This window comes from Nothobranchius furzeri, chromosome 4 (genome assembly GCF_043380555.1).
Source record: "Nothobranchius furzeri strain GRZ-AD chromosome 4, NfurGRZ-RIMD1, whole genome shotgun sequence".
In the NCBI taxonomy this organism is placed as follows: domain Eukaryota; kingdom Metazoa; phylum Chordata; class Actinopteri; order Cyprinodontiformes; family Nothobranchiidae; genus Nothobranchius; species Nothobranchius furzeri.
Window position 1 is genome coordinate 59,479,665 of NC_091744.1, and position 22,635 is coordinate 59,502,299.

The 22,635-nt window shown below is 42.5% G+C and overlaps 3 protein-coding genes across 4 annotated transcripts; all 3 read left to right on the forward strand.

The window, feature by feature from the left end:
* Positions 1-265: 265 nt before the first annotated feature.
* LOC107388472 (parathyroid hormone-related protein) lies at positions 266-2,493 on the forward strand. 2 transcript variants are annotated; one of them, XR_008559629.2, is made up of 4 exons: positions 266-665; positions 850-968; positions 1,350-2,131; positions 2,306-2,493. XR_008559629.2 is itself a non-coding variant. In XM_015964019.3 (3 exons), exons 2-3 carry the CDS (start codon positions 865-867, stop codon positions 1,738-1,740), a joined length of 495 nt encoding a protein of 164 aa, XP_015819505.1. In that variant the 5' UTR covers positions 266-665; positions 850-864; the 3' UTR covers positions 1,741-2,493. The 2 variants fall into 2 exon arrangements, 1 of the variants encoding a protein (XP_015819505.1); XM_015964019.3 differs by having other exon boundaries at positions 1,350-2,493.
* Positions 2,494-6,018: 3,525 nt separating this feature from the next.
* LOC107388417 (galanin receptor 2a) lies at positions 6,019-11,759 on the forward strand. Its single transcript, XM_015963942.3, has 2 exons — positions 6,019-6,134; positions 6,721-11,759. The coding sequence occupies exon 2, from the start codon at positions 6,740-6,742 to the stop codon at positions 7,661-7,663; it is 924 nt and encodes a 307-aa protein (XP_015819428.1). The 5' UTR covers positions 6,019-6,134; positions 6,721-6,739; the 3' UTR covers positions 7,664-11,759.
* A 5,843-nt stretch (positions 11,760-17,602) lies between these two features.
* On the forward strand, positions 17,603-22,421 carry LOC107388475 (shaker-related potassium channel tsha2). Its single transcript, XM_015964021.3, has 2 exons — positions 17,603-21,002; positions 21,972-22,421. The coding sequence occupies exon 1, from the start codon at positions 19,543-19,545 to the stop codon at positions 20,980-20,982; it is 1,440 nt and encodes a 479-aa protein (XP_015819507.1). The 5' UTR covers positions 17,603-19,542; the 3' UTR covers positions 20,983-21,002; positions 21,972-22,421.
* The last annotated feature ends 214 nt before the right edge of the window (positions 22,422-22,635 follow it).

Genomic DNA, 22,635 nt, shown 5'->3' on the forward strand with positions numbered 1-22,635 from the left:
TTTATCACATTTATTGCAGCTTTTTTAAAATTACAAATATAAATGTTTACCACAGATAAAGGTTAATATTTAAACTCATTTTTGTATGATGGTTTGTATGTTGCCTTTCCACATTACAGCAGGTGTGTGTGTTGTGTGCGTGGAGTATGTGGGTGGGACAGAGGTGAGGATTGGAGGTTTTGGGGAGGGTGTAAATCCTGCATATGGGCATCTTCACCTAAAAAGTGGAGTTTTACTTTTTCTCTCTGCTCCTCTCCCACCCGGGTGTAAGCTCAGCAGTGGACTGAGGAGTTTTCTTAGCTCTGACCACCAGAGAAGATGCTTTGCTCCGACTCTTCATGAGGTTCCTGCAGAGCCGAGCAGAGTCGCAGCTCTGCAGCTGATGGGCTGCTTCTCTTTCTATCTTTATCCCTTTTAATTTGGACACAGGGGAGAAATAAATAGCCCAACACACGCTGCTGGGAGGCAAATGAATGGAAGAGACTTGTGGGGAATTTCCCAAGGCTTCAAACACACCAAAGGATCTGGAAACACGTTCTGAATGGACCAAAATGCTTGTAGAAGATTAGTTTTACACTTTCTTTTCTAAAGAAGCCAGCCTATAAACTTTCATATCTTGGACTGGTTTTTTTTTTGTGGACCTTCACTGGAAATAAAATCATTGTGTAAGTTCAATTCCTTTTTTTTATTCCATTTGCAGTAAACTTGGGGATGACAATAATTCAGCAGCTTTTAACTTTACCCTGAAATTATCTATGGAAAGCAGAAAATTCACCCAACATGAACATTTGAAACAGTTCTGATTAAATATTGCAGTGACTGACTCATTGGCTCATTGTGTGTTTTTAGGTCTTTGGCTCAAGCATGTCTTCTTTAATATTGCTTTATCAGTGGAGTCTGGCCATGTTCCTGCTGTGCTTCCCCTTGACTCTTGAAAGGAGACCAGTTGATGCACTTATTAGCAGAGTGTAAGTTTTTTCTGTACTTTCTGGAAAGTTTTCAGAATCAGTGTTAATATTTCCAAATCAGAATTTAAAATCACGTCCACGATAGTGAAAAAAAAAAAAAAATACATATAAATTGCATTTGATCAGGAAACCCTAGTTAGTGAGAGGACTCAGACATGTTTGTGCTGCCACCTGCTGTACCGAGCTTCTCTGTAAACTCGACACTGTCTAATTAAACAGCAAATATCTGAATTTAAAATGACTTTAAAACATATTTAAAAAAATATTGAGTTTTCTGCAAGAAAAAAAGCAAAGTTAATGAGAAATTGATTATTAAACTGGTGACTTTTTAACTTTCTGTGTTGTAAATAATTTGCCTCTATCTCATGGTGTTTCCATAAGGAGGAGGTCTGTGAGCCACACCCAGCTGATGCACGACCAGGGCCGTTCCATGCAGGAGTTCAAACGCCGCATGTGGCTACAAGAGCTCCTGGAGGAGGTGCACACGGCCGATAAACACACTCCTCCTGTGCAGAGCAAGACCCCGAGCCAAACGTTCAATGCAAAAACCGTCCAACTGAAGCCCCCAGGGGCCACCAAGGACCTCCCTGAGAGACTCAGTCTGGTGGAAGAAAGTCTGACTCTCCCCCAGGAGACCAACAAGGCTTTGCCTTATAAGGACCAGCACATAAAAGTTCCCATCAAAAGGAAGAAAAAGGCCCGATTAGGTCGACGCAGAGACAATGAGAAGAATAGGAGGCGAGCGCGGTCTGCCTTTAGAGCGGAACCTTGAGGGACACAGAACCCGGCTCAGAGACTCCCAGGACCGTTTTCATGGTGCTGCACTAAGACACTGTTTCACACTGACTCTAACCTGACATCACGACTGTGCTTGTATGATAAAAATGTTTGTATTTTTGTTTCTTCCCTGGAGTTATCTTCAAAAGTCCATATTTATTTGGAAGATCTTCACACCCCTGTATCTTTGATGTCCTTAAAACATGTGTGTGATGTGTTTTGTAGCCGGGTGTGTCCACGGAGCTCACGAAGAAGTATTTATTTCTTCTGCATCACGTCCAAAAGCAGAGAAGCAGAGAGATCGTCTTACTTCTGGCTCTGTATACGTCGACTATGGAGGACTTGGAGTCATGACAAACTGTTCATCTAATACATCAGTTCCAACGGTTCGGCCATAATTTATTTCACTATGAAAATCTATATTTATTTTGTGAATGTATCACAGTGCTGCTGACTGAATTCCGTTATGCACTTTAGTTACATCCTGTACATGTTCTTTTGTGGTTGAGTTTTAATTGAGTGACTTTTGTTGATGGTACTGCTTTCCTTTCTCACTTCAGACGCCTCATGGACTCATAACTTATTGGAACCTACATCAGACCCACTCTCATGATGGTTTTTGTTTCCTGGGAATGCACCAAAGTCAGGGGCTATCAGACTCAATGTTCTGGACATGCACTGAGTAAATGCTGTACATGTTTCCAGTTAATCACACATTAAAAATGTATTCATGTAGACGTAGATTTAACTTGTCTCGTGTTGTCTTTATTTTCCAACCAGAGGCGGTACCAGCAGGTGCTCCGGGTGACCTATGAGGTCAGAGGACACCTTCATTTCCTGTTGGCTGATGCTCTTTTGTTTTCATTTTTTAGATTTTTTATTGATTTTTTTGCAGGTTAAATATTAACACATCCACATGTTTAAGATCAGTAAATACTGATTGATCATGGGAGAGCTATGGCGCCCCCTAGCGTCTCCCTGGTGCTACTACTGACCTTGATGTGGCCAACAGAGGGTCACACAGGTGGTTCATGAGGTTCCACACCCCCAACGCTTCCAGCTAATTAGGATGGAAATGAACAGGACTGATGGCAGCAGCCGTTATTTTAGTAGTTTCTATTAAATGATTCTATTTATTCTCCAATGTTAGTCAGTTACATTACTCTCTTCATTTAATTTTAATTTACCCCATCAGTACCATGTATATTATATTATATTATATTATATTATAATATATTATATTATATTATATTATATTGTATTGTATTATATTATATTATATTATATTATATTATATAATAATATATTATATTATATCATATTATATTATATTATATTACAATATAATATATTATATTATATTATATTATATTATATTATATTATATTATATTATAATATAATATATTATATTATATTATATTATATTATATTATAATATATTATATTATATTACATTATATTATAATATATTATATTATAATATATTATATTATAATACATTATATTATATTATATAATAATATATTATATTATATAAAATTATATTATATTATGCTGACTAAATCTTTACAGTTTTACCTTCCCATGAACCTTTGGACTTGTTAAAATTGTGCCAAAAATGTCATCTTACCAGTGTCTAAGCTAGAAATCTACTCATGGTTGTTACTTAAAGTCATCACTTGTTAAATCCAGGGAGCCTAATCCGGCTTTATAACATCATACTGTGTAAAAAATCTCCCTCACCCCATTGAAATGGAAAACTGTTTATTTTGTTGTTTTTCAAATTTGTGTAGAAATTTTACAAAATCCCTGCAGATTTCTTTGTTTCATTTTTGTAATCATTTAGAAGTTTTCATGCTGATCAGCGTAAAATAAGTAAAATAGTTCAGCTAATGAAAATCAGCAAAAGCGTCGCAGGTTTGGGCTCCGCGATGACTCGCTGTTGGCTGGAATCACAGAGCCGGGTACCAGCTCTCTTCCCTGCAGCATGAAGCACCCTTGGATGAAAATGTACTAATATCAGATCAAAGTAGCCAAATACCAAAACACTCCCCAACAGAAGTTAAACGTTTGTCACTTTCGACATGCCAAGAACAGATCGGTGATTCTATGCCACAAAGAGTTTAAATAAACAACTTTCAATTTAATGTGGGTTAAAGCAAAACGTGAAGAAAACAAATGGCTGACATGTAGCAAAACATCAAAAGCTGAGCACAAGGAATTTACTAGAAACACAACAGGGATGTAAATAAAAACCAAGAACTGCAAAAGTGAGAATCATACCAAAACGACAGCCTAAAGGAAAATCTACGATTATTCAAGCATTTTAAACTGTCATGGTCTGCGTCTGTCTTCCCCATGTGTCTCCTTATGTCCTCCATCCCTCTTTAGATTCCTCCTTTCTGTGTCTCTTTGCGCCCTCATGTGTCCTTTGTCTGCGTCTCTATATGGTGTCCTCTGTTTGTAGACCTTTTTATCATCCCCTCAGGTCCAGTGTTCTATGTGCCCCAAGTTGCAGCTCCAGCCTCTTTTTCCCCCCAGCCAATATAGACGTGTGTGAGTGTATTTTGGTGTCCGTGTATTTGTGTGTGTGTATGTGCTTGTGTGTGTGTATGTGCTTGTGTGTGTGTGTGTGTGTGTGCGTATCTTGCCCAGTTCAGTGTGAATGTGTAGGTGTATGTGTATATGTGTGTGTGTGTGGGGGGGGGGGGTGGGGGGGTGGGGGGGGGGGGGGGGTTTAGCCCTTCCCTCTGACATTTCCCTTCCAGGTCCTGTGCTCTCTTGGTACCCTCTTAGCCACGCCCCTGTAGTTTCCTTCTGTAGTGTCTTCCTTTAGTGTCAGCTCTCCTTAGTATTTAGTTATGTTCATGATTTCTGTTTTTGTTTTTCCCTTAGGTCATTTTCCTTTGTTACAGCTTTTCAGTTTTTTCTTCCTCCTCCCTGATTTGGTAATTGCATTCACCTGTTCCTCTCCACGCACCTGCAATTCATCTCCCTCATCTTCCCAGTCTATATAAGCCCGGTCTTGTTCTCTGTCTTGTTTTGGTCCACTAATGTTGTGTTATTCTGTCAGTCTCATCTCTTTTGGATTACCAGTGTTCTTTGTCCCCTTGGATTCTCTAGAGTTTTGGATCTCCAGAGCTTTATCTGGAATTTTGGACTACTGGTCCCCTGCCTTGGACTTATTATTATTTTTTTGTTTCACCTTAAAATAAAGGATTTTTCTTATCTTCATCCCTGCCTCCGTGTCATCCTGGGTACTGCATTTTGGGTCCACACCACCGTATCGTGACATAAACTCTGAAGATGCTTTTCTTTGACTAAAAAAAGAAAAAGCATTGACTGTGTTTCAATCTACCTAAAAGCAAATGTTTGTTTTTGTTTAACAAAATGGGTCAGCTTCACAAACTAATTAGCTACTTGAACGGCGTAAACTAAGATGTTAAAACTGAGGTGGGGAGATTATTCCCAAGTTTTAATTCAGTGAGTCACACTTTGATTGCTCTGAAAAAAGAAAAGACTGCCCTCTCTGATCCATATGAGTGGATTAATCCACTTAAAGAACAGTGATATCAATGATTTGTTGACTTTTTGGCGAGTACATTGCACAGTTGTGCTGTTAAGGTCCCACTTGAGAACACGTGGCATTTTACCGCCCACTGCATGAAAGAAACAGATCCTGGTAAATGCTAGGGGTTACCAAATGTGTCCACGTCAGCTATATCCTGTGCTAACAGCAGTGCACACCACAGGCCATTAGCTGACACAGAGCCATAAAGGCCGTGGAAAAAAGCCTGATAAAGCCACTGTGAGAGGCTCCAGATCGTACTGGAGAAATCAATCAGAGCGGTGAGGAGAAACATCTGTGGAGGGGGGAGAGGAACGAGGAGGTCATGGATCCATAGTGGCTGAAATCACCAAGCATCAGATGCTTGTGATGGGGTTGGTTAAAAGTCCGGGTAGCATTTATAAATCATAAAGCAGTTAATAATCTATTAAATCATTTAGTTGCTGTAGAAAACCAAAGGCAACGTCTTTACAGTTAATTATACAGATGTGTTTGTTTTTGATCTAAAAACAAACAAGCTGTTTTGAATGTGGCTTATGTTGATTTATAGCTAAGATGTTCAAATATTATTAGAAACTTGAAATCAAACCACAAATAGTGAATAAACCTATAAGGCACAGTGGCTCAGAGGAAGGTTCTCTTTAAACCCAGTCAACTAGAATCAATTTGACCCAAGTCATGTTTGCTTTGGGCTCCTCCGTCCAGTCCTGCGAGGCTGCGTTTGAACAGGACAGAAATCAGAGGAAGAAAATGATGAAAGGTGTCAAAATGAGGATAATTCAAACACAACGGAGACCAAGCAACTGAGAAACAACAATGGTGAGTGCACCAACAGTTAGATTAGTTTTATGAAACGAAAACACCAGTTTTTGATAAAAATAAACCTACTGGTATAAATACTACGTTTTCCTTTTATACTCGCTGCTCTTGTTTTATTGATTCAAATTTGTTTTTAGATCAACTAGACAAAGCTTGTGTGTTGATGTTTAACCCTTTATAACCTGAATTATGACAGAATCATAAAAACTAAACAAGATCTATTTGTTGTTTAATGTTAATAAAACATTTAAGCTGTTAAATAATCAGTTTTACTTATATTTTATAAACATTTGTGGATTCAACAGTAAAAACAACATTGGTTCTTGCGAGGGTAGTTGACATGCTTTTAGGACTGGATGTAGCAGATTTCTGATGAAGATACTAATCTTAATACTGCATCTTTACGACGTTGGTTTGAAGAGAATTTGAGTCAATACTCCACGAGGGTTTAATATTAACTCTCTTATCAAAAATAACAGGAATACGATATATTACAACCCATCAGGTACAAAGATGAACAAAAAAATCTGTTCCAGTTCTTGGTGAAAGACTAAAACAGTTGTATTTGTTTCTGGTTATTGGACAGGTGTCGGGTTGATGAGAACATGGCGGTTCCCAACACCTATGGGCTGATCTTTGCCTGTGTCTGTGGAGTGATCATGGGTATCGGTCTCTGTGCCAACCTGCTGGTTTTCTCCTTGTTTGCCAAGAACAACACGTTACGTAAGAATCGTCTGGACATCCTCCTGCTCAGCATGACTCTAGCAGACTTCCTGACCCTTCTGCTCATTCCCCTCACCCTCCACTCAGCTGTCAGCCACTCCTGGCCTCTGGGTGAGACCTCATGTAAGGTCTATCAGTTCCTGCTGGCGTTCAGCCTGGCAGCCAGCACATACTCGCTCTGTGCCGTGTCTATGACCCGCGCCATGATCATCACCAACCCTTACCAGCCACCCACCATGGATCTGGTCATCCTCTTGTTTGTTTTGGTCTGGGCTTTGAGTTTCTTCATCAGCCTGCCTCTGAGAATGTTTGCCACCAAGGAAAGTCTGAACCCAGGCCTGGCAAACTTCAGTTTCTGCCTTCCAACCATTCATGAGCACCACTACCAAGTGGTCCTCAGCCAGTTTGTACTTTACTACTTTGTTCCAATGCTCGTCATCACCTTCAACTATGTCCGCCTGGCGCTTTTTCTCCACAAGAGTCCTGTAATGTCAATGTCCAGTGCCAGGAACACTCGCAGAGCGTCTGTCATGGTGTTTTTGGCTGCTGCCACCTTCTCGGTGTGCTGGCTGCCTGGTTATGTGTTGGAGCTGTGTGTGTACCTGGGGCAGTATCGGCACGGACAGGCCTGGGACACGTTCTACTTCATATGCACTGTGCTGCAGTACGTTCACCCCAGCATCAACCCGGTGGTGTATGTGCTGCTGTCTAAGCGCTATCGCCACAGGAGGGCAGCCTGGTTCTTCATCTGGAACAGGAACAGAGTGCAGCCACAGGTCACCAGTGTCACCACTGACAGCGTTTAGATCCCGCTGCTTTGATCACTGACTCCTAACACCCACCCATAATATTTTTACATATTTTTTGAGACATTATTATTTTGAGATAATAAAGAATCTCATCAGGACAGGTCAACACTAAATAAACCTGAAAGATGCTAAACATATTCTTCTTTGCAACAATTTGCGCAATTTATCTAACTTTTAGGAGGCGTTTTGTTTTTTATTGCTGCAGAGTTGAGCAGTCCCACAGGTTTGAATTAAAACACGTGACACCTTTCAAAGTATTGGTATTGTGTTTTGTTGGTGGACCAATTTTGTCCCGCATAAGCATCATCAACAACCTTTTAATGCAAACCTTCAGTTGTGGCTAAATGTGTAAATGATGGAAAATCCTTTCTTTATAAAACAGTTTTTATTATTTACCACAGAAAACATTTTTATGAACAAAAACACAGAGAAACAAAAGCTACATTTGCTAGAAACTGTAAAATACTAGTTGTTCAAGTCAGCACCTGATAGGCTATTAAACCAAAATAAATGCTTTGGTAAAGAGACAAATGTTTACCCCAAGGAAGGAAAACTGGAATCTCTTTAAAGGACAAATTTCTTCTAAATAGCAGAAAACAACGGTGTGGGATTTGCTGCCTCTGCAGAAGAGGACCGTTAAACGTGAGCTGTATTAAATTTCATGAAGAGTATGATAAAACTGCAGGCTAAGCTGCAGCCGCCCAGCTTCATGATTGAGCCGTCAAAGTGACATTTAAACAACCCTGCACGTAATGACAAGATAACCATCCATAACGGTGTACTTTCAGATGTTTCTGTTTTATTGTTTAAATTGGTCTAAAAGAAACAAGTTGGTCATGAAATTAGAGAGAAACAGTTTAAAGGTAAGGATGGAAGAAGATTAATTTCTACACACACACACACACACACATATATATATATATATATATTAGGGATGCACCAATACCACTTTTTTCCAAATCGACACGATGCCGATACTAGAATCTGAGTACTCTTGGATACCGATTACCGATACTTCTGCCACACACACACACACACACACAAAATGCTATGAATTGGAATACAGGTTTTATTTTCTTCTCCGTTTTCAACAGGAAAAGACTGTAAGGTAGATAAAAATAAATGTATTTACAGAAATGATCACACAAATAAAATATTAAGTGAACAGAAATGACAAGTTGCAGCGAAGCCACTTTCAGGCCACTGCATAGGTATCGGTTCCTGGTATCGGTTAGCTTTTACCGATACAGATACTCGTACAGTGTCGGTGCATCCCAGTATGTTATACATATGTAACATATTGCATGATGCTGCACAGAATACGCTGATTAAACTGGACCTTGGTCAAACTTAGAAAACAGAACATTATGTTTTTTTTTCTTGCTTTTGGGGCATCTCTAACAATAATGATTAATAAATAACCCTAAAAAGGTTAAAATGCACATCAGAGTGCTACAAAGTGCTTTTTAGACTCTTGACCATCACAAACGAACGCACGTGAGTTGTGCACACTTTAGTTTTGTGAATATGCTTTAGTAGAATACAGAAAATCTACTTTCTTAAGAAGTCCAATCTTTAACAATGACAATATTAATGCAGTTTAAAGTTTAACATCCTGAAACCCTTTTCATTTATTAGATTTTCACTCTGATGTGACCTTAGTAACTTTTTGTAAGTTGATTTGTATATAGTAAACTTCTGATTTCATCCACAGATTGATCTCACGCCTGACATTCATCCAAATGTATTTTTTGAATTCTACGGAGACCGCATTCTTGACACGCTCCGTGTGTTACTCAATGTACATAGCTGACAGAAAATAGTTGTGGCCACACATTGTCGGATCAGAGAGCTCTTGCTATGAGCTAATCGCTCCATGTGCCACACAGGCAGCGTTGAAGGAGTGTTGTCTGTGTATTTATAGGAGTCTCTAAGGTTCTAGCACAGGGGTTGCACTTTGGAGACGGATTCAGTTACAGCTCCAGTGAAGGATAAAAATAATTCATCTATTCAGACACAAACATGAGTATAAAGTCACTGTATGAAGCCATAGGCAGGGATTGTTAAGCTGTATTTCAAATTATTTAAGCAGCTGTGGCGATTTGTTTCAGTGAGCTGTCATCATTCCTAAAATAGCTCACCCCCTTTACCCAAACAAGCGCTCCAACATGAGATGGCATTCAGGGAAAACACTCAAATTTGGTGTTTTCCCACCTAATTTTATTTTAGAAAGAAGACTCAGTTTGGAAGATTTATTTTCGGTTATGCAAGCTAACAACACGTGGTGCGGACGGTCAGCACCGGCTCCGGTGTGACCCAGCAGAACAGCTCAGCGGGTGTGTTTGAACTGCAGAGCTTACTGTAACACGGCGGTACATGACAGGTGAGGTGAAAAAATAAAAAGCTCAACGTTAACACTGAGTAAACTGAGCTTCAGAACAAGCGAGGCCTTGTGAGCGCCAGTGTAAATGTGGTACTTTCTACAAAACAAATAATCTGAAAAAGTGAAATTCTGCGCTCACTTCAAATCACTCCTGCAGTTCTGTGTGTAGGCAGAACATTTCTGATGATTTCGCTGCACATGCATCTCTAAAGCAACGTCGTTTCATGAGACCAAAGCCCTGATGTTCTACTGTGACAGATGTGTAAACGACAGTAACAGCAGACAGGGATATCATCTGCTGGTTTTTATTTTTATTTATTGTTGAGGCGTGTCAGTTCCATGACACGATCCTTTGAAACCTTCTTCTAAGCACATCAAGAGAAGCTGGAAATGCTTTCAGATTTATGACGCTGCTGCACCAACACAAGCTTACCAACCTATTTGTTTTACTAGCTTCAATATTTCTTTAAAGTGGGGCGTTGCGCTGAATTAACATCTTACCTGTTGTAAAGAGCTCTTTGGACAAATAAAATATGGAAAAATAGAGATGAAGCTCTGGTGGATTGATGTGCTAATGGCTAGTCACATAGTACATTGAAACATCTCTATTCTCAAAATGTCAAGGCAGTTCATGCAAACATGGTTTAGTAGACCTCTACACTGCCAGGAATTTGCCATTAGTTAATTTTACATTGTGTTATGTAAAAGTTAGGTAACACTTTAGTTTAGAGAACACAAATTAACCATTTAATTTAATAAACCATCTGCCAATTAATATGCATATTAGTGGACTACTACGTCTGAATTAGCCATTATTAAGCTATTATCAGGTGCTTATTGTGATTCTAATAGTACAGGCCATAAATGAAAAGTTTTATCTAAATAAGCCATTCATAACGGTTTGTTAACTGAAAGTAAATGGTTTGTTGTTTTGGCGTGGAATACTCTACATCCAGAATGCTAGAAGAACTGTGTTGGTGACCGGCTATTTTATGGTCCTATATCATCACAAACATCTTGACTTTAAAGAGTAGACAGTAGAGTAAGTCCTTTCTCACTGGGTCAACCCAATTTAAGGTGTCTGCAGTGGTGTTGCGCGATTATCACAAATGAGACGCATGACATAATGTGTGGCAGAACTGTCAGGAGGGAGTCAAGAGGGCCCCATTAGAGAGGGTTGGATGCTTTTCACTCTGCCACTGTTGTTGTGGTTCTGACTTTAAAGTTTGTTGGCACTATAGGGCCCCCTTGTGGATTAGAGGCCCCATGGCATTGCCTGCCCTGCTTGCCAGCCCACTGCGTCTCTGGGTGTCTGCAACAGCCAACTGACACGTAGCCAAGAGGTCTTGTGGGTTCAATAAAATTACTCCCATTTTTCTTTTCTTAAAAGTTTAAAATTAACTGCTAGCCTCAATCGATGCTCATTAACTGCCAGCCATTTCCTGATCGGTAAAGCCCTTCGCTGCCAGCGTTTCCCACAGTTTTTACTTTTTTTTTTAAGAGTCACAGAACATTGCGCGCTAGGATGATGCCAGCGCCAAAACAACCAAAACAAAGCGGAGACTCACCTCTTACATCAGGAAGAATCTGCACGTTTCAAGCGTTATCCGTTCTTTCATAATCCGTTGTTGAATTGTGACGGCAGAAGCTTTTCTGGTTCGTGCCTCACTTTTTTTTTTTACAGCAGCGGCCCAAAACGATCTTCTAACACATGGATTTTCTGCTTCCTGATCACGTGACGTGTGACGTATGCGGATGAAGATCGGCTTTAGAGCTGAGATGTTTGTTCTCGCGGTGCGGGGGCTCGTTCCGATGCCCAAACAGTAAAAAAATGCAAATAATAATAATAATAATAATAATAATAATAATAATACATTTAATTTAAAAGCGCCTTTCAGGACACCCAAGGTCACTTGACAGAAAATACTTCATAAAATACAATAAAACAATAATAAAACCCAAACAAGAAAAAACAAAGAGAGAAACAGTTCAATAAAATCAGAGGTTGTAGGCAGATTTAAACATGTGTGTTTTGAGTTTTGTTTTGAAAAGGGTAAAACTGTCGATGTTCCTGATGTCTGGGGGAAGTGAGTTCCAGAGACGAGGAGTAGAGCGGCTGAAAGCTCTGCTCCCCATGGTAGCGAGACGGGCAGAAAGAACCGCAAGATGGATGGAAGAAGAAGATCTGAGAGAATGGGATGGGGTGTGAATACTTATAAGGTCTGAGATATATGGAGGAGAGAGGTTGTGGATTGCTTTGAAGGTATGGAGGAGAATTTTGAAGATGGACCTGAATTTCACTGGGAGCCAGTGAAGCTGCTGGAGAACCGGGGTGATGTGGTGAAAGGAAGGGGTTCTGGTGATAATACGGGCTGCTGAATTCTGGACCAGTTGCAGTTTATGAAGGAGTTTGTTGGGGAGACCATAAAGAAGTGAATTGCAATAGTAGACGGCTTTAGTCGTCATTGGCAGTGAATGAGTTAATACTGATTCAAGTTGGTCACCCCAACACATCACCCTCAGCAAAACAGTCACAATTTACAGATATGTATCTGCAATACCATGTGGAAGTATCTGTGAGTCATTCAAAACATGTATTCAGAGACATAATCTTTCAAGAATAGTACCAATCCAGAATTCTGGCATGAAAGGAGGTTGATGTGGACGCCCCCCCCCCCCCCCCCCCCCCCCCCCCCAGCCCAACGTCTGATCAACACTGCCTGCTAAAAAGGGAAAGGCTTGATTAAGGAGTGAAACCTTAATCTTTGGTAGGTGTGGGAGGAGGCATACGGAGGTGACTCCAAGGAACCCTGCCCTCTGGGTCTGAGACATCCAGTTTCATGTATTGCCACATGCCTCCTAGCCAATCAGCAAAAACATGAATACCAACTTCAGATGACACCGGGCTAAAATTGGTAGCTATCAAAATCCAAGAACTGGCAAGATGCTCAGCCAGGGTGTCCACTTTCCTGTGTGGAAGCCCTGGGTTCGGACACTTCAGTGCGATCAGACTGAGTGCTATGTTGATTTGCCGAGTGAGTAACTGCAAGGGTATGAGCATAGGCTAGAAACTTTCACACTGATAATTAGATGTACAGTTCTCACATATCTGCCGTGTTCTCAGGAAGATGAATACGGATTAAAATGCGTGTTGTCAAATCATCTGATTGTGTAGACTTCTTAGCACTGATCAGAACTCTAATAAGCACCTGGCAAAATTTAGATTTTTCAATCCTACACTTTTATTTTGCAAAGTTAATAAAAACAAGAGGCTCGCCCAACCATAATGCTGACGACACATAGCAACACAACCCCAGTGCATTCTGGGAAGGTGGGTGCTATGTTTCACAAAACCTTTTCTTTTAATTGTCTTTTTCTGTTGTGGGGCATTCAGCTTATATGCGATCATGATGCAATGCTGAAGTGTTGCAAAGTGCTGCAGCACTTCTCATATGACGTAACTGCTTGCCACAGTGGCAACATGTTGCCCTTGCTGCTGTGGATCATCTGGGAACTTTTCCAATCAGCTTACATGAAAGAAAAGCAAATCCTTCCTCAAAAGTAATTCATCCATCCATCTATTAATCCATCCATCCATTTCTCTCTGCTTATTTGAGGACAGCAGCCTATGCAAAAGAGGCCCAGACTTCCCTCCGCCCAGCCACTTGAGCCAGCTCCTCTGAAGGAATCCTCAGGTGTTCCCAGGCCAGCCGAGAAACATAGTCCCTCCAGCATGTCCTGGGTTTTCCTCTATGTCTCCTCCTCGGGGGGATGTGGAAAACCTCACCAGGGAGGTCTCCAGGAGGCATCCTAACAAGACATCTGAGCCACCTCAACTGGTTCCTCTCGATGTGGAGGAGCAACAGATCTATTCAGAGGTCTTCCCAGATAACCGAGCTACTCATCCTAATCTCTAAGGGAGAGCCCAGACACCCTGCAGAGAAAACTCAATTCAGCTGCTTGTATCTGCAATCTCATTCTTTTGGTCACTACCCACAGCTCGTGACCATAGATGAGGGCAGGAACGTAGATCGGCCGGTAAATCGAGAGCTTCATCGTCTGTCTCACTCTCTCTTCAACATGACAGACAAGTACAAAACCCACATCACTGCTGATGCAGCACCAATCCACCTATCAATCTCCCGATCCATCCGATATTTCCACCACTCGTAAACAAAACCCAGGGATACATTCAGGCAAAAACTTATTTAGTCAGCCTCCAGTTGTGCAATTCCCTTCAGTTCATCTCCATACTTTGTTATTTGCCCTTTGTTGGCAATGACAGAGGTCAAACGGTTTTCACACACCGCTGCTGGTATTTTGGCCCATTCCTCCATGCAGATCTCCTCTAGAACAGTGATGTTTTGGGGGTGCCCCAAAGTATGATTTTTTTCTCCCCCATGCTTTACACTAGGCATGGTGTTCTTTGGATGCAACTCAGCATTGTTTTTCCCCAAATATGAAGAGTGGAGATCTTTGGTGTGTTCTTAATTCCATCTTTTAGTTCTTTTTAAAACACAGAAAGGTTTTATTTACCTACTGTAGGTAAATAAAACCTTTCTGTGTTTTAAAATGAACTAAAAGATGGAATATGAAGAGTAGAGTTTTTACCAAAAAAGTTCTAATTTGGTTTCATCTGACCATTTGACATTCTCCCAGTCCTCTTCTGGATCTTTCAAATGCTCTCTAGCAAACTTCAGATGGGCCTGCACATGTACTGGCTTAAGCAGGGGGACACGTCTGGCACTGCAGGATTAGAGTCCCAGCTGCGTAGTGTGTTACTTACTGATGGTAGCCTTTGTTACTTTGTTCGCAGCTCTCTGAAGGTCATTCACTAGGTCCCCCCGTGAAGTTCTTTTGATCATTTTGACTCCAAAGGGTGAGATCTTGTTTGCAGTCCCTGATCGAGGGAGATTATCAATCGTGTAATGTCTTCTACTTTCTAATAATTGCTCCCACAGTTTATTTGTTTACACAAGGTTCTCATCTGTTGCAGAATCAGGCGTCCCAGCCTGGTGCAGGTCTACGGGTTTGTTTGTGACGTCCTTTGACAAATCTTTGATCTTGGCCATATGGAACTTGGAGTGTGACTGTTTGAGGATGTGGACAGGTGTCTATTATACCAACAAGTTCCAACAAGTGGAGAACAGAGGAGCCTCTTTCAGAAGAAGTTACAGATGTGTGGGAGAGCCAGAAATATCACTTGTTTTTAGGAGACCAAATATCTATTTTCCACCATGGTTGGCTAAGAAATTCTTAAAAAATCAAAGAGCATGACTTTCTGGAACTTTTTTCTCATTTTGTGTCTTTTAGCTGAGGTATATCAATGAGGAAAGTTACAGGCCTCTCTTATCTTTTTAAGTGGGAGCACGCTTTTGCCCCACTGTACTTAAACTCCTCCACTTGAGGCAGGAACTTGTCCCTGATCTGGAGAAGGCATTTACCCTTTTCTGATTCAAGACCACGACTCTCATCCCAGCTGTTTCACACTCGACTGCAAACCCCTTCAACAAAAGCCGGAGATCATGTTCTGATGAAGCCAACACGATCATCTGCAAGAAGCAGAAATATGATCCTCAGGCCACCAAAATGGATCCCCTCACCATCTTGGCTGCGCCTAGAAATCGCAGGTAATACAGGGACCTAACAGCCCGTATCAGAGGGCCTGGCACCCTATACTCCTGAAGTACCCCCCACAGGGTCTCCCAATCCGCAAAACTCATTTAGACTGGTTGGATGAACACCCACACACCCTCCAGGACAGCTCCCCCAAGGGTATAAAGCTGGTCCGGTGTTCCATGGCCAGGAATCTGAGGTTCGACAGTTCAGCAAAGCCTCCTCTCCCGAACACCCGAATAGACTTTACCAGGGAGGCTCAGGAGTGTTATCCCCATGTAGTTGGAATACACCTTGTGGTCCCCCTTGGGACCATCATCCCGGTCTGCCAACCCAGTGGAACTGCCCCTGATGTCCACATGATATTGCAGAGCAGCATCAACCAACACAGCCCTACAGCATCTAGAGCCAAAAGGAACTGCAGGCAGATCGCGTCCACCCCTTGCCTCCAAGAAGCTTTTAAACCACCCCAGTAACCTCGGCCCCAGAGATTGGGGAGCCCAACCCAAAGTCCCCGAACTCCTTTTTCTCACTGTAAGTCGTGATTTTGGGATTGAAGAGGTTATTGAAGTGTTGCACCCATTAATTCACTATGCCCTAAGTCGAGCTAAGCAGCACACCATCCCCACTATTAACAGTTTTGGTAGTGCACTGCTTTCACCTCCTGAGGTGCCGGATGGTGGACTAGAATGTCCTCGAAGGCAAACAAAAGTCTTGCTCCATGGTGTCACCAAACTCCATCCCATGCTCTGGCTTTTAGTCTCTGCGACCACCCGAGCGGCATTCCACTTGGTCTGCTGGTACCTATCAGCTGCCTCTGGAGTCCCACTGGCCAAAAAGACCCAATAGGACTCTTTCTTATAATCTACTTTAATTCAGCCAAAAAAAAAAAGTTTGCCTATGCAAAGTAATTTTCCAACTTCTAAAGCACTGCTCAAGCACAGCTGCACGTAATTTCAAACAAATCAAACTGTGATAACATATCTGTGAAATGTTCTTCTGCATCTACAGATCTAGTTCTGAAACGACTCACACACAACATCAAATCAGAGGTGTGGATCAAGTCACTGCCCACAATTTGATTTAGATCTGAACTCTCATTTTCCCAAGACATTCCCAAGAAAAATACATTTCTTATTTTTTTCCTTTATCTGGACTTTTCTTGGAAGATGCACCTTGATGACTAATAACGGATTTTTAGTCATGGATTAGATCTATATAGCCCTTTTCTAGTTACTCAAAGCTCACCCGGTGTGGTATGCTACTACGTAACCACAGCTGCCCTGGGACGGTCTGACAGATGCTGATGACATGGCTCCTTGTTACTCATAGGCCTATAATTAGTCCTAATGTGTTGCTGAAATTAGATAAAGTACAAGTGTATTAATGACGGATGCATTCCTTTTAGAAGTTCTGCTTATTGGCAGTTTTAAAGAACAACCAGCAAGCACAGCTGCAGCAGTGACTCTCAACCCGCGTTGATACACCTGTGCTTTCTCAATCCTGCAGGTCAAGATGTGTAATGTTCACATCTGCAGACGCTTTGTTCTCATCAGGCTGTCCTTGAGACACAGTTTGTCCTCACATCTGGATTTAGGGTAAAATAGGCGATGGGCACTAATGATCTAACTAAATGATGTAATTAAATTCAGAATCAAAGCAAAAGTGCTGTTAAACACACACACACACACACACACACACACACACGCACACACACGCACGCACATGCATGCACACACACACACACACACACACACACACACACACACACACACACACACACACACACGCACGCGTACACACACACACACACACACACACACACACACACACACACACACACACACACACACACACACACACACACACACACACACACACACACAGAGTGTAAATCCTCAGCCTGGAGTTCCGTAAGAGGTGAAAGCCAAGGAGAGCTGCTGACACAACTTGCTACTGTGATTACGACGCGTCTGAAAAGGGCCGAGATGGAGACTCGTCTGCTCATATTTAGAAAACCAAGAACAAGAAGGAAAAATGCTACAAGTGTCTCAATAATAAAATGAAATAATCCATAATTCCTACAGTAGCTTTTAGAAAATGATACTCATTTCACTCGCGGTTGTGAAAGAATAAAACTGTCCGGTTGTAAACGTGAGTGTAGCTAATCTCTAATGTTTTCTCTGTATTTAAACAATGTTTAGAAAGCAGATGTTCTCTTGCTGTGAGTGAATACACAGTATCTTGTTTCTAATGGGGGTGTGGGGGTGGGGGAGTCAAGCCATTAATAACGATGGGAGGCTCCGTACTGTCAGCAATTGTCCCTCCTGCCAGTTTTACTGCATGTGTCCCTCAAGCCTCACCCCAGGACACCAAGTCCCACATACGACCATCAAATCATCATGAATGTAAATAAAACCTAAATATAAGAAAGAGCAACCCTTAAGTGTGATAATTCCAATCAGAATATGCTCAGATTAGTATGTATATGCAGGAAAGTTTAATTTATTATTGATAATTAAAGTAACTAGCTGAATCTCAAAATCTTCTTTCTGTTCATATCAAAGTTAGCTCTTGAGCTTGTTTGTTGTGGTTTGTTGTCATGGAGACAGCCTAGCCCTGACACCTACCCAACCCGTGCTCTATGCCTATAACATTATAGCAGCAGGTGGACTGAAACTGACGCCCTGACTCATGTTGTTGTGGTAAAATCGGGCCTCTGTGGTGTTTAGTTGATTTTCACCTGATTGTGGCGAAAATCCACCTGGTCACAAATGACCTGCACATTAATGCAAAGCACCCAGATCGGTTTGGGTTACACTGATTAACGCCTCTGTTCTATTATTGTGGCGCTCTTGTGGGGTCTGAGTTTTATAAAAGCAGTGAAAGAGCAGAAAACCCAGCAGCCGTAGAAGTTTCCACGAGGATTCCTCCTCTGAACTTTTCTAATCATTCAGTCGAACTGAGATTTTCTCCCTTCTGGAGCTGTTTGAAGGTTTTATTTTCTATCTGATCCCTTTAAGTGCCGGGGGATGAATGTTATTTTGGCTTTGTGATGGCAATGTCCTCTCCCACGACTCGGGTGTCAGTCAAGCCAGCAGTTTCCACTGGCTGGGACTCTGGCCCCCTCATCATAGGCTGCAGGGTTTTGAACTTTAGGGCAATCAGGTTCATTTACACTCACTTTTTTATATCTGTCTCATTTGTCGCAGCATGGAAGACAAACCTCACTGTGCTCCTGCTTTAAATGTCTCATTCATCTAGACTCCTAAAGCTGGGAGACAACCTAGACACGGTCTGGGTACTGGAGGTTCCCCGTAGGACAAGAATAACCCCAGGACGTCCTGAATCTGGGACGCGCAGGGCGAGGAGCTCCAGTCCTGGGCTGAGACTGAAGCTGGAAGCAACTTCAACAACTCCAAGGACCTGAAAGAGAGGTGTTTGCAAGAATTAAAATTGAGATTTACTCGCTTTGGAAACGGTTGCAATGGAAATACGTCTGAGAGGGACAGCAGCAGGAGCGGCAAGAGCAAGTGTCATCCGCTGTTCCAGCATGGGGAGGGCTGTGGAGTTTAAAACGGTGTGAATATGATAGCCTTCTGGAGCCTTATGCAAGTGGAGATCTGTGTGCGCTATTGAAAGTTGTCAGTTCGGAGGCTCTAATCTGACAAGAGTCTGGTGTAAACAAACAATAGACAAAGACACTTTGGAAATCGACTAAATCCAAACAGCCGGAGAAGGAGGTGAAAAGGGGGACTTTGGTTTCATTTGGCAACGCGTATGAGAGAAAGATTCAGAAGGACACACAGGCAAAAGGGCAAGGGGAAGGTGAGGAGGTGAGCGACGGGCTTACCCTTTAGAGGGGTAAACACAAAACATGACCGTGGTGTCTCAGGACTGTAACGAAGAAGCCGTGGTGGTCACTCCTTTGTTGCAAGATGCTGCCGTCCTGGAACCAGCGGAGAGGGAGTGCAGCGAGCGGGTGGTCATCAACATCTCAGGCCTGCGCTTCGAAACGCAGCTGAAGACCCTGTCCCGCTTCCCCACCACGCTCCTGGGAGATCCGCGCAAGAGGACACGCTTCTTTGACCCTCTGAGGAATGAATACTTCTTCGACAGGAACAGGCCGAGCTTTGACGCGATCCTCTACTATTACCAGTCTGGAGGGAGGCTCAGGAGACCTGTGAGCGTGCCTGTGGACATTTTCCTGGAGGAAATAAAGTTTTATGAACTTGAGGATGAAGTGATAGGGACATACAAGGAGGACGAGGGTTTGGCCCGTGAGGAGGAGCGCCCGCTGCCTTCTAAAGAGTTCCCACGCCAGCTGTGGCTCCTGTTTGAGTACCCGGAGAGCTCAGGACCCGCGCGGACCATCGCCATCGTGTCAGTTATGGTCATTTTGATATCTATTGTTATTTTTTGCTTGGAGACTTTACCCGAGTTTCGAGAAGTCCCCCCGGAGATCGAGTATCACGCGAATGGAAGCATTCTGAGCAAGGGCCCCAGTCCCTTCACCGACCCGTTTTTCATGGTGGAGACTCTCTGTATCGTGTGGTTCTCGTTTGAATTCACCATGAGGTTTCTATCTTGTCCCAGTAAAGCAGCTTTCTTTAAAAACATCATGAACCTGATTGATGTTGTGGCCATAGCTCCCTATTTTATTACCCTGGGCCTGGATCTGGCTGAGCACCAGGGCAGCAGTCAGCAGGCTGCTTCTCTGGCCATCCTGAGGGTCATTCGTCTGGTCCGTGTCTTCAGGATCTTTAAACTCTCCAGACACTCCAAAGGTCTGCAGATCCTCGGCCAGACTCTCCACGCCAGCCTCAGGGAGTTGGGGCTGCTGATATTTTTCCTTCTCATTGGAGTCGTATTGTTCTCCAGCTCAGTTTATTTTGCTGAAGTCGAAGATCCGGAATCTGCTTTTTCCAGCATCCCTGATGCCTTCTGGTGGGCTGTGGTGACAATGACCACCGTGGGCTACGGGGACATGTATCCCTCCACCATTGGAGGAAAATTTGTGGGTTCTCTGTGTGCTATCGCCGGAGTGCTGACCATAGCTTTGCCGGTACCTGTGATTGTCTCAAATTTCAACTATTTCTACCACAGAGAGAACGATGAGGAGGAAAATTTGCAGTACATCCATGTGACATGCGGGCAGCCAGAGCAGCTGCCCTCTTTGGGTGAGAGTGACTCCATCAAAAGTAACCAGTCTCTCTCCAAAACTGAGTCCTATCAGGGGAGCGGCGACCTGGAGATTCTAACTCACCCAAAGGTGACTCAACCAGAATCCTACACAGGAAAACTGACCGAAGTGTGAAGAGGAGGGGTTTGTTCTTGGTGAGTTTTTGGTGATTTCATAAAGAGTAACCAAATATAAACTAATTAGCCTAAATCTATCTAATCGTTATTAAACACGAAAACATTACAGTTGCAGCTTCTCACTTTTCCACACACTGGAGCTATTCTTAGAACCACATGACATCAGGGCAGCGCGAAAAAATAGCGCGCCACTTTGCGCAGAGCGCATGTCATGTCTGTTTCTGGTGTCATTTGACGGTGTTACATATCAGGCGTGTCACCTTAGGGCGTTAGATGATCTATGAAATGGTTGGATCAGGGGTTAGGAGGAGAGGTCGTGGATCGTCTACCAGCTACTGTGCGTAAAATGTCACTGGGAAATAAAAGAGGGTCAAAGCTGAGCTTTAAAAATGGTGCTGGGTCAGGAAATATTATTTTTTACTTTTCGTTTTAGGAACTGCATCTGTAATAAAAAGGTGAGGTGGTTTCCTCCCCTCGATGTTATTGTTTTATTGTTGTTTAAGCACAAAAAGTGTTTTAATTCATTCTAAATGTGCTGTGGATCAGAGTCCAGCCGCGCGTCAACGCGCCCAGAACGCAAGAACGTCTTTATGCGCCACACTAGGGCTCACATCTCATAATGATCTCTAAATTGTGCAACAGGCTGTCTTGTGGCGCTCTCTCTTGCCACTTTACCGCAAATACCACAGACTTCCGCTTTAATGACGCACCTGTTTCATCACCAGGCTGTTGTGACCTAGAATTAGTTCTACCAGCTATGTGAATTGTGTCTTTAACGAGAAGGTAGACGTGAGGAATCTGTAATGCAGCTTCAGGTTTAAACTGAGAGAATGAGTGAGACCACAGCGCCCCCGTGTGGATGACTAACAGCCCTGCAGACAACAGAAAATACCGGTTTGTCAGTATTTAGCCCGGCTGAAGCTCAGGGCTGTCTGAAGCTTGATCTGACACGTGTAACACGGTGGCTTTTTTCTCTGCTTCTTGTAGGAGTCACAGCAGCTGGGATCACCTCCTCCTCCAGAAACCCTGGGTCATTTTCTCACTGCTCACCTCTGCAGCATCAGAGCTGAACCCCAAAAGACCCAAAGAGGGACATAAAGACACCCCACCTCCTTACCCCCTCACTCCATTTCTCCGTCAATGATGTGTGTAAAAGATGCCTGGTGTATATATTACAGTTTTGTAAATCTGAATGCTCCTGTCATGGTGTTAATGAAAACTTGTCATTTGTCTTTTTAATTGTCAGGAACATGCCTGGCAGCATCTTAATGCATGACCTGCTGTCATTTTAAATGTAATAAAGTGTCTATTTTTATAATTTACACCCGAACTTTATGTATTTTTAATATAAATGAATCGTTAAATGAAACAACATTGGTCCTTTATTTATTCTAAACTCAGACCTGTCTGATTAATAAAACAGACCAGAAAAGCTGAGGCTTTGGCTCTGGTTTTTTCCTGTTTTTATGAACTCTGACAAACCACAGACAGGCCAGTCAGTGTGAATCTGATTAATTCTCCTCGTTTTGTTTTGTGGAGTCTGATTAGCGCTGTCCGTGGTGCTGAAATGGTTTTGTGTAGATTTTTGTTAAAGTTGTCCCATATCCCGGTAGTGTTCAGGGCCCAAATACAAACGCACACGTTTTAAATC

Excerpts from the sequence above, each read along its gene's own strand:
- LOC107388472 (XM_015964019.3), top strand. The coding sequence starts at position 865 with ATGTCTTCTTTAATATTGCTTTATCAGTGGAGTCTGGCCATGTTCCTG. Across the intron at positions 969-1,349 it reads GATGCACTTATTAGCAGAGT|GAGGAGGTCTGTGAGCCACA; the intron begins GTAAGTTTTTTC and ends TGTTTCCATAAG.
- LOC107388417 (XM_015963942.3), top strand. The coding sequence starts at position 6,740 with ATGGCGGTTCCCAACACCTATGGGCTGATCTTTGCCTGTGTCTGTGGA.
- LOC107388475 (XM_015964021.3), top strand. The coding sequence starts at position 19,543 with ATGACCGTGGTGTCTCAGGACTGTAACGAAGAAGCCGTGGTGGTCACT.